The 15,534-nt window shown below is 48.5% G+C and overlaps 1 protein-coding gene across 11 annotated transcripts in view; it reads left to right on the forward strand.

The window, feature by feature from the left end:
- Positions 1-4,112, forward strand: part of NEO1 (neogenin 1) — a 217,687-nt gene extending 213,575 nt beyond the window's left edge. For all 11 annotated transcript variants that reach the window (XM_030013700.1, XM_030013705.1, XM_030013706.1 and 8 more), the window contains one exon: positions 1,387-4,112. In XM_030013700.1, the coding sequence (XP_029869560.1) occupies positions 1,387-1,394 (8 nt within the window). In that variant the 3' untranslated portion in view covers positions 1,395-4,112. The remainder of the gene's footprint in view (positions 1-1,386) is intronic.
- The last annotated feature ends 11,422 nt before the right edge of the window (positions 4,113-15,534 follow it).

Below are 15,534 nucleotides of genomic sequence, written 5' to 3' on the forward strand. Positions count from 1 at the left end.
AATGCTTATTTCGCATGAATTTTTTTTTTTTCTTGTTTCCTTATTGTCCTTTCCTTTTGTCACATTGTTTTTGTCACCATCTTGATTTTATTTCTGTATGCACTGGTCTAGAAACTGTATGCATGCTTGATTTGGTGCACTTTTGCCTTTCTGTCGAGTTGTCACTCCTACTTAATTCTTTTTTTTTGGTTGGTACGAAAAATATTCTCGTTAGTTTATTCATCAACAAATTTGTAATATTTAAATATAACCATTAGTAAATTTCTTCATTAATAAATTAGTACAATATAAAGTCACCACAGCACACTAAATACTAGTTAAATTATGATTTTTTAAAATTAGGATTAGGTAGTGATTTGAATTGATTCTGCTTTTTTATGAGAATGTAGGAATGAGTCTGAATAATTCCAAGTCACTGCCTTTTATCACTGTGAGTAGTCAGCAGATCATGTGTTGGACATGGGACAGGGATGACTTTTCTGATACAATCTAGATTGCTTGGTAAACTGGGAAGTGCCTGCTGCATTCATTTCTATTTAAATGAAAGAAAGAAAAGGTTTGTATCTAGAAGCAAAGGAAGTGAGATCACAGTCAGGGTTGAGGGCTCCACTCTGGGAAGGACTTCAGTTTTATGGTACACAATCAGCTGAGCAGTGGCTTTAATATTAGACTTTAGCCAGAAGGTCTAATAACGGACCTTAAATATATAGAGGCAGAAACTATCAAACAGGAGTTCTGTTGCTTCTGATTTGGCATTAGCAGAGCTGGTACTGGAATACTGGGTGCAGCCTGGCTTGCCTTCTGTGAAAATGATGTTGAGAGAGTGAAGAGGGTTTGGAGAAATGCTCCAAGAACATAAGGGGTTGAAAACTGCACGGTACTGGGAAAGAGCTTAGAAAATCTCTCTACATACCTGCATTGATGTATGAATGATGATAGCTGTTCAGTATAGCTGAAGCTAGACATTGAGGCTAAAAACGGAGTATGATTTTTAGCAAGCGTAATGATTCTCAAAACAGTTCTACTGAAGTGATTCCTTCGACCTTTTTTTCCAGTTAAGCTGGGAGGATTTTTATAAAACATCTACTTTGGTTCAAAGGAAGCTGTTGTCTTGCAGCAGGAATTGATAGAAGGAAAACAGATATGATGATCACAGTCTTAAAAATCAGTGAACCTATGAATCGCTATTCCAAAAAGGTCTGCGCTTGAAACAACTCTCTATTTTAAGTTATTAATTCCTGTAACTTGATAAATCTTCTTCTGCTTATTCCTGTGTCAGGGTCACAATCTATACCAGAATTGCTGACCATTTCTTCTTACTTCTTATTCTGTCCCTCTTTAAAGAGAGCAAGTCACCTTGTCAATAACTCTGTACATCTCCCACAGAATTATGAACCGGATGAGCTGACCAAAGAGATGGCCCACCTGGAAGGACTTATGAAGGACCTTAATGCCATCACTACAGCATGACCACCTTCACCAGGACATGACTCCAAACAGTTTCACAAGTCTTGGGACTCAGCCTTGGAACACAAGGAATTGTACAGAGCAAAAAAAAAAAAAAAAAAAAAAAAAAAAAAAAAACGAGAAAAAACAAAAAGAGGGACAGCACATGAGAGCATACACAGAAAGCAAACGAACCAACCAGTGCATTTGTGCTACAGCTGGTCAAAAAGAGATGACGTTGTCATCGTTCTGCAATGAAGTCATTGCCAAGTTGAATTCCATGTACCTGCTGAGACCGTGCAGGATGGGACGCATCAGGCTGAAATCTAGCATCCAGACAAAAGGAAAAAAAGTGGACTTCATGGTTGTTTTTTTTCTGGTCAGGTTTTGTCTCAGTGGTGTGATTGCCCTGCCTTTTCAGTGTTGGACATTCGCATTTATGTACAATTTTATTTGTGTTTTTATTTTATCTTTTTTTATAAAAAGGAAAAAATACTTTTAAAAAAAAAAAAAAGGAGAAACTGTTGTTTTCCACAGCCTAGACTGACATTTGACTGCTTGTTCTGTTGTGTATGAAAATTCATTGCCAGTGTGGGTTGTTCTGTTTTGTTTTTTATTCTGCGTATAATTACATCCCCTTCTGGCAGTTAATCCACGGCCTTTTGGGATGCTGCACTGCTATTTGTAAGCTTTTTTATTATTTTTATATTATAATTATTAAAAGCCTGACTTTCTCCTCTCATCACTGTGAGATTACCAGTCTGTTTGAATTGAAATGTAATTTGAAAGGCTTGTTTGTCGCTTTTTGTGCAGTTTCAATATTTTGAGTGGGGAAAAGTAGATGGGGAAGGGGAGGGGATCCAGTGGGAGGTTTCATTATTGTTGTTTTCCTGTCTCTCTACATTGACTCAAAAGACTGAAGAAAATGAAAGCATCTTCTGTAACGTCCTTCCTTGTAATTTCAGCATACTGTGTCTCTGGTTACTGAATTGCAGTGAGAGTCTCATTTAGAAACATTAAAAAAAATTCCTCCTGTAAAGTAGGGTTCCTTATGTTTAGATGACACTACAGCTTATTTTGGCAACAGTGCTCTGTTTTGTTGTTGTTAGTTTAAAGATCACATCATGAAACTTTTAAAGTGCAGATTGAGCGCTCATTCAGCACGGAGAACTTAGCACAAGCAGCAGTGCACAGTGCACACAACACTTCTCTGCTGGTGGTGCTTAGGTTTGAGCTACCTGGACCTCCCAGAAGCAGAGAACTGTGGACCTCTTCTCATCAGTGACATACCATATCATACTTTTGAGAACACTACATGTCCACAGGATCCTTCAGCAGCAAGTCCAACCCCAGTGCAATTTCTCTATCCCAGGCCATTTAAACAAGAATCCTTCTCTTAAGGATTCTTCAGAGACATAAGCAAGGCAAAAATGTATTTTTTTACACTTTTGAAACCATTTGAAAAGAAAAACAGTATTAGCGACTCAGGTGCTGTTCACATATCTGTCTGGAAAGGAAGGAAAGTTAAAAGGGAACTCCTGTACGAGGGGAAGGAAAAGGGTTTTTTCTTTTCTCCATGTATGATGGCCTGGCTCTGCCATACTCTATGAAGAGGAATGGCATAAAAAGAGGGACTGTATTTTAGTGAAAAAAGAAAAAAACCAATACCCAGCTGCCTAACGAACTCATGTGCAATTTCACTTTTAAGATGAAAGGAAACTCAAAACTTACGGATGATTCGGATGCCAAATCTGTTCCTCCTGAGCAGTCAGATTTGTGATCTCAGAAGCTCAGTGATAACGATGGCAGATGTGCAGGTAACAGGCCTTTCAGGTGCAGGACACTGCTGCTTGTAGTCCACAGTGCCTCTGCTAGATGGCTGTACCTGTTGGAACATGAAGAGGAAGTACTGTAATCTGCTTAAATTTAAATTGAAAAAACCCAAGAACTTTGCTTCATTTATTTTTTTTTTATCCATTTGACTAAAGCTAAAGCTCTGGGCCCATTTTCATAGTCCCTGTCACTAAGAGAAGGGAGAGCCAGTGAATCATCCTGGAGAGCAGCAGGGGTGTGGGGTGTAGTTTTACTTCCTTTCTTTTCCTGGACTCTTTGTATTGTCATTTCTAGGACATTTGCTGGGTTTATTTATTTGAGGGGGAGAAGGAATCAAATGAATTGGAGCACCGTGGGCCACCTGGATAATTAATGTTTGGACTTTTAATCAATACAATTCAGGGCAAAATAAGCTACAGAATATGTATTTAAATAATAAAATACACATCCTGTCCTGAAAGGAGGGGGGTGTATGTTTTCCTTTGCCTATTTTTTACCTATACCCAAAGAAATACCATCATACATACACAGTATTCTTAGCTGGTGGGTCTTTGTGAATATTACTTATGTATAACACCATGAATGTTAATATTGTCATTGAATTTGGGGAGGGGGAATATTTTTAATGATAAAACAACTGTTCAAAGTTGGTTTTTTAAGGTTAAACTAAAAAAAAACATTTATTCAATTCAGTGTACAATCTGTATTGCACTTTTTCACATTTTAATGCTACGTTTTCTTACATATCCTGTGATTTTAAATTTGGAACATTGTGTATCCTTGTAGTGTCATAGTCAAGCTGTTAAGTGACAGCTTCCCTCAGAGACATTTGGGGAAAAAAAACCAAACCTGTATATTGTTTTATGATTCTCATGTAGAATAATTTTGAGGACTGCTGTAGACGTCTACCTTTCTGTACAATTTTTTTGCTTTTCTGTAGTATTTGCTGTATACTCTATGGCTTTTTTTAATAACTTCATGTTTATTATTTTGTATTGGACATCCAATACACTTTTTTTAATCCAATCAAATTCTGGTCTGCTTGGAGAGTTTGTTCTCTTTTTAATTATTCCTATACCTTTTTTTTCTTAATCAATATGGTGACCAGGTCTGGAGTTTTACTTGCCCCTTTTTGGGTGTGGTTTGGCAGGTTGTGTCCTCCAGAGAGAGAAGAGGAACTATTATTCCCCCCCCTCTTCCTGTGGGCACTGAGCATGTAGTGTCTTTCTGGCTAACTCCCCTCCATTTCAAAGCTCAATAACATCACCTTCTAACAAGCAAGCATCAGAAGCAAAGCTTTCAAATCAGTGAAAGTATGTTTAATAGCCATAGTATTTACCTGTGATTTACTGGTTTACCACTATAATTTTTTGAATGTAGCACTTTCTGTCTATGGGGTTTAAAGTGCAGCAATTGATATCCTCATTGTTACCCTCATGCTAACTCCAGACACTTTCTTTCAATACTAGAGACTCACACTGATCATCAGCCTCTTCTCTGCAAGCCAGCCACTTTCCCCAGTCACTTGTGTCCCATGTTCTTGGGAGCATTAGACCATTCCTCATCCTGACCTCTGCAAACAGGAATACAAGCTACTGCATTGGTTTACACCCTCTGCTCCCCCCTCTATTTTGCAAGTCGGATCCTTCTGTTCACTCATTAAGTAGTGCAACCACACTGAGGTGTCAGGTGGGAACTGGACCCTGAAATTCTCCTGAAGGGATGCCACGACCCTGCAGCTGGCCAGGGACTTCTCAGCCACGCTAGAATTGGTGGGGTGTGTGCATGTATATGTGTACAGGAGAGGAGAAATAGGGAACAAAGGCATTCATCGTTAAGTAAGTTGAGAGTGTCACAAGGCAGCGGATACAGCAACACACCCACACACACCCCCCCTCCACTTAATAACCTCTAGCTTTAAAAGCCAGTATTTCTTGCTAGGTCAGTCAGTGCAGGGAATTTGCTGTGCTACTTGCTTTGCACATCAAGCCAGGTGAAAAAGTGGTAAGTTTTATGGGGTGTTTATCAAGTAGCCCATTTTAAGACAGGTAGAAGTAATACCTGCCGGGACTTGTGCCCTCCTGTGCAGCCAGGCAGTGCAGGACAGGGACACTAGAGGGCAGCGATGACTTGCTGGTAAACAAAACTGCAAAGCAAACCCACAGCCTACACCGCTTTTGCATCCACCACGAAGAGAATAAGTTGTTTCTCTTCAGCCTAGGTTAATGAGACTAACATTTGTGATGCTTTCTTGTTAGTAGCAGTTCAGTAAAGAAGCTGCAAACTATAGTTTTTTCATGCCTAGCTGTGGCTTTCCTTGATAGCACTTCAGCTTCCAACACAGAAGCAAGGGGTTGCCTCAAACACCTTGGATAAATTGGTGCAACACTTGCAGGTATTTGCCCATTAAGAACAGCCACCTCTTTTAAGACAAATCGAGACTGGATTTAAACTCATAGCAAATCACTGTTCATCTCAAATAAAAGCATACCTGTAGGGGCTCAATGTGATTTAACTAAACTGCCTTTGCAAAAAATGTTAAACCATTACAACTTTCCTGTGGGGCCAGGTCTCCCCTAACCCAACACAGGCTTCAGCCACGTTACATGTCTCCCCTTACTACACAGGGTGTGAACACATACAGGCTGTGTGACTTTTAAAAGCCAAATTTTGAGCTGCGGTGGGACTCCTTAGAACCTTCCATAAGCAGACACGGCAAAATTCCTGCCTCCTGAAAAGCTTGCCAGGTCTCCAGTGTGATGGACACGCTGGAAGTCAAGGGGACAATCATCCTAGCAAGCAAATGTGCAGGGCTGACGGGCAGAGGCAGCAGACAGGACCAGCAGGTTTGTAAAAGGAAAGCCAACCCTTGGCAGGCACAATGTGGGAAAAGTGGCAAGGAGAACACAAGCGCAAGAGCGAAAGGGTGGCAAACACCCGCAGATCCAGACTGTACACCTGCCTTTTGAAAACACAGGAAAAGCCTGAACATGATTGATGGAGTGCCAGGGAGACAAACTAAAATGCAATGAGGGGGAGCAAAGGATTCAGCCTACTCTGAATGCTGCTGGGCCACCTTGCTGGGGGGGGGAATTGTCCTCCACCAGCTGAGAGAGGCTCTCTGATCAGTACTCCCTCCAGGCACAGGTGCCTGACTCATTTCCCTTCCACAGGCAGGGCTGGTAGCACTTGCACTAGGACAATAACCTATTGCCTGTCATTCAGTAACTGAGAATTGACTTTTTCCAGGTACTTCCCAATTTCAGCTCCTGTTTCCTAACCTTCCAGCACACACTGCCTTTCCACCAGGCCTTCCTTTCTGTAGGGACAGTGGCCAAGACAGCTGGGTCCCATAGGGCCGCAATGTAGAGCAAAAGCTAATTTTCCTTGGCAATTTCTTAGGAGGAAATTCTGTTCCCCAACCCAGCTGTCTCAGGACATCCCACCCTCAGTCAGCTGCCAAGTGGCCACTGGCTAAGGGGATGCTGCAGGGTCCTCTGCCCATAGGGGGTTGGTCATGGTGGCAGTTTAACCACAGCCCTTTTGTTCAACACACAAACGCACTAGTAACACCACTGCCAGCCTTGGAAACATGATGCAGTGCTGCCCTACTGTCTGCAAATCCTCACCGCCTGAACCAGACACAGGACAGCCCTGTTTACAACATCCTGCAGCAACCCCATCACTGCAAAGGCTGGGAGAATTAAATGACACATGCTAGAGATGTAGCAATAAAATCATCAGACGATAACTTAACCCAGATCAGTAGTACTCACCCTTAGCGGGCTCCAGGCAAGGGAAGACTGAACTGCCACAGGCTCCTCTACCTGGAGGTTTTGCTGTGTCCCTTTTTCCCTTCTTTCATTTTAGGCTGGCTGTCAGTGCCTCCACCTCCTACAAGTAAGTTCATCATTCTGTAAAGAGGAGGTGAGGTCTTCTGTTCTGGGCAGCAAACCTGAGAGGAAAAAGAAAGAGCAACCCCATTTGTAACCTCAGTCACTGTCCCTGGCTGGCAAGACAGAGCTGGGATATTCAGAAGTGCGTGTTGGAAAGCCCTAACCTGACTCCAGGCCTCCCTTAGGACCCTCTCACACGGAGCATGACACTGCTGCCAGAGCTCAGCCTCCCGAGGGCACTGCTAATGCAGACACCCAGGTCCCATCTTGCAGCAGGACAGGGGGACCAGGGTGGGGGCACCCAGCTCTGGGGCCGCAGCACCAACCCGGGGGGGTTGCAGGGTCCAGAGGTTTGTCCTCAGGCTCCGTAGAGCCTGGCCGTGACCAGACACATGCCCTGTGCCCCGGCCAGGGGGAGCCCGGGCAGGGGTTTCCCCAGTGAAATGGGGAAACTGGGAATAGCTGCGTGCCTGACAGCCCCATCCCACCCAGCATCCTCCCCCATCCTGACATCCTTGTACACGAGGAAGACATCCAACCCCATTTCTCCTCCGTGGGCACCGTCACCACGGTAACGGCATCCGCTTAATCTGGCCAAGCTCTGTGCTGACGATGGGGAGGCCTGGGCAGCTTCCCTCCTGCACAGGGGTTTCCCTGGCAGCTGCTGCTGGTTTATGAGGCACAGCCCTGGTCCCACACTGCTCCTATCGATCTCGCTGTCTGCAGTGAGGATTTGGAGCCTTGTGGCAAAAAAACCCTGTCACTGGAGAAGGGCACTGAGGTACTGGCAGTGAGCAGCTACCGGGGAAAGCCCTTCCCCAGGGGCTCTACACCACTCCCCAGTGTCATCTGTAAACCCTCTACCAGCACCCCTCAAACTCGAGGGCTGTGTGTCCTGTGTTATCCTGTGTGGGGGTGTCACTGCTGTCCCACAGGAAAAGCCACCCTGCCAAGCCCAAGGAGCAGGATCCCTCCAGCAGCTTGACCGTATCTTGCCCTCCCCAGCCTGGACCCTCTCCCTTTCATCTCCCCCTGTCTCTGCCTGGCTGCTCTTGCTCCTCTGGAGCAAACCAAAGGTTACGGTATTTCTCCATCCACTTCTGAAGAGGCACGTAGCCCTCACAACATCCCCGTGCCCCAGAGAACAGGCTAGAGGCACAGCCACGTGAGGAGGTGCTTCACAGGGGCTCCCTTGGCTGCATTCCCTCCCAGACCCCCACAGCATTTGCTGTCCTCCCTTGCCCCAGCTCTGCGCACCAGCACAGATAACCAGGGTGGTTCTATCCAGCCCAACCTGCTTAGGCTCCCCAAGTGGTTAGTACCTGGCTTGCAGCATTTCACCTGGCCCCTAGCGCTGCCTTTTCAGGGAGCTCCAGCAGCCAAATGCTGTGACGGGCTCAGTAACACACAGGGTTACTGAGCTGAGGCCACCTCAGCCCCGTGTAGGATCAGTCATAGTTGGAAGGGGAGAAAATATGCTGCTGCAGCTGGTGCTGGTGGAGTGGGGCTGGGCGTGCAGGGAAGGTGGTGAAGCTGAAGGGACAAGGGACTCCCAGACGTGGGGCTGGGGGGAAAATACTGCCCAGTCCTAGCCCCAAACCTGCTAGCACTGAGGGGACTCTAAAGACAGGACACACAGCCCACCTACCGACACACTGCAGCACACAGCACCTTCCAGACCCTTTCACTCCGCGTCCCCAGGGCCACCTCTAAGTGGAAGGCAGCCACAGCCAGAACCCCCAGCATGGACTAGGAGCCTAGAGCCAGGGCTCAGCCTTCCCCCCCCCCCAGTTGCTCCCAGCAGCCAGGAATTAGGAGGACTACCAGCACCTCCCAAAAAATGGACTTCAGATAGCAAGCCACCCCAAAATCCACCCCTCTTACCTAGCCAGACCTGGAGGAGCCTGCTGCTTGGTGTGAAAAGCCAGGGGCTCTGAGGAACTGGGCTGGAGCCTGTCCCCGTGCCCCATCCTTCCCCAGGTGCTTCCCATCTCCATCCCAAGGGCAAGGGCCCCTTCCCAGCTGAGGGCACCAGCGCTCCTCACTGTGGGCTGATTCTGGCCACCTGGCTGGGCTTTGTTTTGCAGGCCAGCCTGGCTCGTTCGCAGGCAGGCCTGGAAACGGGGGGCTGGCCAGCAGTGGAGTTTTAATGGGATGAGGGCTGGAGTGGGGACAGCCCTTTCTAACCAGGGCTGCTTTCGGTGCTGTGGGAGGCATGCTATGAGCCACTGAGATCTAGTAAAACCCAGCAAGCTAACAACAGCATCATGACAAACTAGAGATGGATGCTGAGTCCCCAGTGCTTGTGACTCATGGGCTCTCAGAGGAGAGACACCTCCCCAAGGCTCGTGTCTGCCTGTTTTCTTACTACTTGAACCGAATTCATACTACTTGAAACAAACCCTATGATTTTGGAGACCATTTTGCTGGAGGCAGGGAGGAAAAAATGTGCGTTGTGCTCATGCACAAGTGCCTCCAGGTCTCCCTGTTCATCCCTGGGCTGTCTGCAGCTCCTATAGGTACCCTCACCATGGCTCTATGGGGTCACACTCGAGCCTTCATGGTAGCGCTGATTAAAACCTACACGTTAAGCATCTCTCTAGAGCTAAGTATTTATGTTCTCAGTTGCCACAGCCTCTCCAGGAGCACAAGGCTTGCAGTGACATGAAATATCAAGATGTCCTGGCACTAAATCTTTGCCACAAACCGTGAGCTGCAAGAGGGGCCTGAGGCACCAGGGAAAAAGTTAATAATCCATCAGGGACGCTGTTCCTGCCTGGCAGTGCCACCATGAGCTACACATGTGGTTCAGGCCAGCAATGTCCTTCCCCCAACATAGAGCCCTCTCCTTCCCCAGGCTGGCCAGGGGTCCTGTGCTCCTGGCAATACGTTCAGGCTGCTCCTAGGGAGGCAAGCGTAAATGCTTACAAAGGAGCAGGATTGAAGCCCTGTCCTCCATCCTTCCTCCCCCACTAAGAGCAAGAAGTCACTCCCAAGTCTGCTAGGCCCTTCTGACTCTGGTGGGTTTGCTCCAGCAGCACCGGGATGTGCTGTACCCCCCACCCCAGGCTGGATGGTAGGGGTGAGCTCCCTTCTCCCAAGGTGGCTGTTTCCAGGACGGTGAGGCAGCTGGGCCAACTGGAGCATCAGCAATAGCAAAGAGCAGCTCCCATCTCCAGCTCCCCCGCTCTCTGGTGAGCCACCCCAGGGCCTGTAGTGGCCCACACAGTGCGGCGGAGCAGCACATCAGCACTGAGCCTCTGCAGAGAGGAGCTGACAGTGATTGGCATGCAGAAGGCCGGAGCTGACAGCATCCTTTGGCCGCAGCAGGCGGCCAGCGCGGGTGGACAGGACACCTGAGAGTCAGCACCGGGTCCGGGGAGGGCAGCTGGCCATGCCCTCCCGTGGGCCACCCCCACTGTCCCTGCACACTGTCTCCTCTCCGACAGAGCTGGAGGGGGAGAGCACGCGTGCTCCTCCAGAGAGGCTGCTGTGAGCCACGTGTGGGCGAGCCCCAGCCATTCCCATCACAGCTGAAGAAAGTGGATGTATAAAAACATAAAATAAAAGGGAAGACGGGGGAAAATGACCCTGAAGAGCTCTCTAATTTGCAGCACAGTCAGGGAGAGCAGCTTCCCAGAGAGGGGAAGGCATGTTTAGACATGTGGCACTGGAAGATGCTGTTAACACCTTCCTGCCTAGCACTGCAGGACAGCTTCAGGCAGCTCCCATTCCCTTCCCAGCAGTGCAGCATGGCTGCCTTGGTTGGGGGATTTCTGGAGGAGGTGGCCGCCCCTGCACACAGGGCAGGAGAGCTGGGTCCTGCAGTGCCCATGCCACAAGAGGTCACTCAGTGGAAGTCCTACAAAAGGCCTGGCATTTGCTGGGCTAAAGCTCCCTTTTTTAACCTGTCAAGCTGTTGTTTCTCTTCCATTAAAACAAAAGAGCATCTACCTCTTCAGAGAGACTTCAGTCAATGTCTTTTCTAATCAGGTGCCTGCTAAAAGGTGGACTTGAGCAGAACAGTCACTGCTGGTGATTAGGGTCAGCTGGTAGCTGGAGGCTGAAAGGCAGCTGGTTTGCAATGCCTTTTTAAAAGACAATCAATCTACTTCCCTGCAACTGTAAGTGGTAGAACCAAGTTAGGATTTTCTTCCCTTAATTTGCCAAGAGTAGATGGCACCATAGCCAACTCCATTAAAATCAGAACCTAAAGTCAAAGAGGGGCTTAGGCACAGGCTCAGTGTGCTGGAATTAGAGAGACAAAATGTCTGAGGCCTCTGCAAATGACGTGACAAAACCAATGTGCATATACTTGCGTTAAAATTCAACAACTCTTTATCAACAGGGAGAAAGCAGGCAGTGAGGGGATTTGTTTGAAGATACCTTGCCAATCCAGACAGCAGTCGCCTCGGATTGCTGGGAGCAGAGACAGGCAGGGACAGTGCCTGGCAGGACGGGCTGGTGACATTGGAAAGGCCCCAGCACTGTCCTGGCTCTGATCACAGCACAGCCCCAGGCAGGCCAGACCCTCAGCTCCCCCACAGCTTCACTGAGGTGCTGCTAACAGGGTCATCAGGGAGGGTGGCAGTGATAGCAGACAGCTCACGTACAGGGTCATCGTACATGTCCAGTGAGGCCTTTCAGCCCAATTCCTTAAACATGGAAAAACTTGGGACCTCAGACTTCAGCACTGATGGTCTGTGTTGAAAAATAGGTGATGCGCAGCTGTGACTTGGGGCCAGGACCTCGGTGTGTCCCAGCTTCTCCACTTTGTTTCCTTCTGCCAGAAAAGCAAGGTTCAGCCAAGCCTATGCCTCTGCAAGGAGGGGAGGTGGGGGGTGTGTGGGGTGGTATTCCTCACACTGTGCCTGAGTGGCTTGGTTTAATTTCTGCAGATTTCTGAGTCTAGGCTTGAGCTAAGAAACCAAACTGGCTGCCGGTCACACCCTGGCTGAGGGGCCACATGCACACACAAAATTGGCATCACAAACTGAGCATTTGTCTGTGTGGGGAAAGGGAGAAAAGTGACCAACGAACTGCATGGCTGATGAAAAGCAGCTGCAAAACCACCTCCGACTCCTGAGGGCAAACCCAAACTGCATCTTTCCCTGCCCTGCTTCTCTTTCCCACTGCTGGGGGTAATTATTGAGCCCAGCTTTAGTTCAGTGGTAGGAAAGGGCCACCCACATCCCTACTCACAGGCCATCAGTAGGTCACCTCAGCCAGGGATGAAGGGGGTGGGATACTGCCTCAAGGGCGTAATGGTGGATGGAGAGGGAGTCTATGGTGTTAAACTGCCACCAGCAAAAATGGACTGCTTGTTTATGCTAGTACCCCCCAGTTCCTGGGCTTTTACCCCCTGCAGCCATCACCCTGGTCCCGCTCTTCCGCAGCACTGGCAGAGGGGCTCAGCGCTGGAGCAGAGCATTGGCAGTGGGTTCCCAGGGTCCTGGCATGGGTTGGCCTCTTTCCTCCCTTCTCCTGGGACTCACACGGTACTGATGGCCCACCTGAACCTCTCAGGGTCTTGGAGAGGTGGCTGCCACCCACCAGTGCTGGGCAGGGAGAATTACCTTCAAGGGGAAAGATCCTGCCTCATCAGGTGCTGGGCCCACGCTGGTGCCAGCAGCTGCTGTCTCCAGTTCACTAGCGGTGAAGCTGTAACACTGCCCTCGCCTAGGGGAAGCAGAAACTCCTGGTCAACCTTTCAGTCCAAGCATGATCCCCAGCACCTCACTGCCAGGGCTGTCAAGAAGCCAAACCTGGCCCCCCTCCTTTCCTTCCCTGGGTTCCAGCTCCCTCAGCTACAGGACTTTGCTCCCACCCTGGTGCCTCCCCCAGGGTCTGTATTCCTGTCCTGTACCCTTGTCCCAGTGAGGTACATGACCTGCTGGCAGAGATGGGCTGGGCTGGAACGGATATGAACATATTGTCTGTGCCCTCACCTTCCTCCCCCCTCACCATGTCTCCAGTCCCACAAGGAGGTTTTGGGGCTCCTTCAGTCACTTGTGTTCTCTCCAGTGACATGTGGTGTGATGGGCAGTCTGGCTGGAGGTGGTGCAGAGCAGCTCGTGTGGGAGACCTGCTCCAGCTGGGGCAGCAAGGTATCTGCAGGGGGCTGGAAAAGTCCTCTGCCATCCCACAGGGGTATGAGCAGCGAGATGTCACCTCTTTGCCTGGACCCTGCTTCCTCCTGCTTCCACCTGAAGGTGGAGGAGCAGCAGCGGGTGCCCTTGTGCAAGCCATGCCAGGCCTAGAGCAACTTTCTCATTTGCTTTTTACATGCTGTGGTTTGCACACGAATGGGGGCATTGCCTTGTGCACATCTTCCCTTCCACATGCCAAAGTGATCCTCTTCCACAAAATAACAGGGACGCAGAGGTTTGCACGCTCACACAGTTTGCAGCTCAGGTCCCACTGCCATACCAGTGCCTTGGGCTGGCAGGTACAAGCTTGGCTCCTGAGGCTGGATGGAGTGAATGAGTGAAAGTTGTCACCGGTGTCTGGTTTTCTTCATTTTAAATAAAATATATACTATGATGTATTCATTTCTTTAAAGTGGTGATTATTAATTTACTGATGTCTTCCCTAGCAAGGAGGAGAAAGGTGCAAATCCCTTTTCCTTTTGGGCATTCACTGGAGTACCTTGTAGGGTACCTGTTGCCTCCTCTGAGCTCACCGGTTCTGTCCCCAGTGCTACGAGATCCCTGAATTTGCAGAGGAGATAAAAAAAAGGACTCAGCCAGGGCATGCACAACCCGATCCCCAGTGCAAGGCTTCCTGGAGACACATCAGAGGTGTTGCGGGGTCTCTCTTACAGTGGTTGTGCCTGGAGGACAATGCTGAGCAAAATGGTCTGCTGAGGGTCCTGCTGCTGTCCACACAGTGCTCCACCATTCTGTGCTCAATGAACCTCATCACCTTGCTGGTCTGAACAGCTCAGTGAGTTTGCAAAGAGGAAGAAAAACCTCATTTCCAAGAGCTGAGCTTCAGCCTGCTTCTCACTGCAGCTCTGGCATCACTTTCTGTCTAAGGCTGGCTGGTGCAGGGGATCAGACAATCACAGTGCCTGCAGGAAAGCATTGCCAGGAATAAGTCTGTTCTGTTGTCTCCAACACCCCAAAATCTCTCACAGGGTCCAAAAAGTACGAGCTTGGGAGCCCCTCCCTCTCTCCCACAACCAGAATCTTTTCTAGGAGGGAGGTTGAGTGGGGTGGGCAGCCAGTCCAGGACAGTTTCCCGAGACAAGGCTGAAATTCCCATGAACAGCCCTTGTCAAACTGTGACTGGGCAAAGGGAGAAATCACAAGAGCTGGTGATCCTGCCTTTTTCCCACTCTGAGCCCCCACACCAGTGGGCTGGGTCTTCATAAGGCACTGCAGGGGAGTTAGTAGCGATCAGGAGGTGGAGAAACCACCCTGTTGATAGGAGGGTGACTTGGCTCTGGTATCTGAACAGTTTGTTCCTGACAGCCAGTGTGCAAGTATCATGAAATCCCAGGGCAGTCTTAAGTCCCTTCAGTAAGATAAGGGGGCATCAACACATATGCTAAACCAGTCAAGCCCTTCCAAGTGTGTTTTTCTACAACTGATGGGGCCTCTCCGGAGGGTGGAGCCAGGGCTTTTCTTTGGTCAGGGAAAAACTGTCTGTGTCCTCCTGATCCACAATGGCCTAGAGCAGAGACATGGCTTCTAGCTGTGTGGAAATGCTCTGGGTGAGGTAAAGATCAGACTCCATTAGCTAAGCCGTGTCACTGACTCCTCTGGTTTCATGCTTGTCGAGAGGTCTTCATGGTTATTGTGTTACTGTGATCTGCTCTACCCTCAGATAGGGCATGAGAGCCTCCTGATGTAGTCCTGCCCATCCGTCTGCAAATCATGGCAGTGGGACTGTGTCCTGAATCCCTGCTGGCTGTTCACGTAGAACAAAAGGCAGGTTTCACAGGGAAGTTTAAGAGCTCAAAACTTGGATTTTGTTCTACTCCAGCATGAAAACCTTCAGAGTTTACATATCTTCTGTGAAATATAATTTTAAAATAAATTTTTGATTGGGCAGGACTGACTCACAATCCCAGTTTCCTCTGTAATAGTAATGGCACGTAAAATAAAAAAGCCTGGCACAGACATTCATTTTGAAAGGCAAAACAAACATTTTACTGCCTGAACTTCCCTCACTGAAACTCCAGGACAACTGACCCATGAGGGCAGAGCCATCTGGTTTCAAGAGAATGGCATTTCCTGGTTAAAAACTTTGGTTTACTCTTTCCCCACCAGCTCAGCTCATTTACATCCAGACAAGGGCAGAGAATTGATGGAGGGTGACCGAGAGGGTCTCCCATTTTCCTGTACCATCCGAA

Source organism: Aquila chrysaetos, chromosome 5, assembly GCF_900496995.4.
Source record: "Aquila chrysaetos chrysaetos chromosome 5, bAquChr1.4, whole genome shotgun sequence".
Taxonomy (NCBI): domain Eukaryota; kingdom Metazoa; phylum Chordata; class Aves; order Accipitriformes; family Accipitridae; genus Aquila; species Aquila chrysaetos.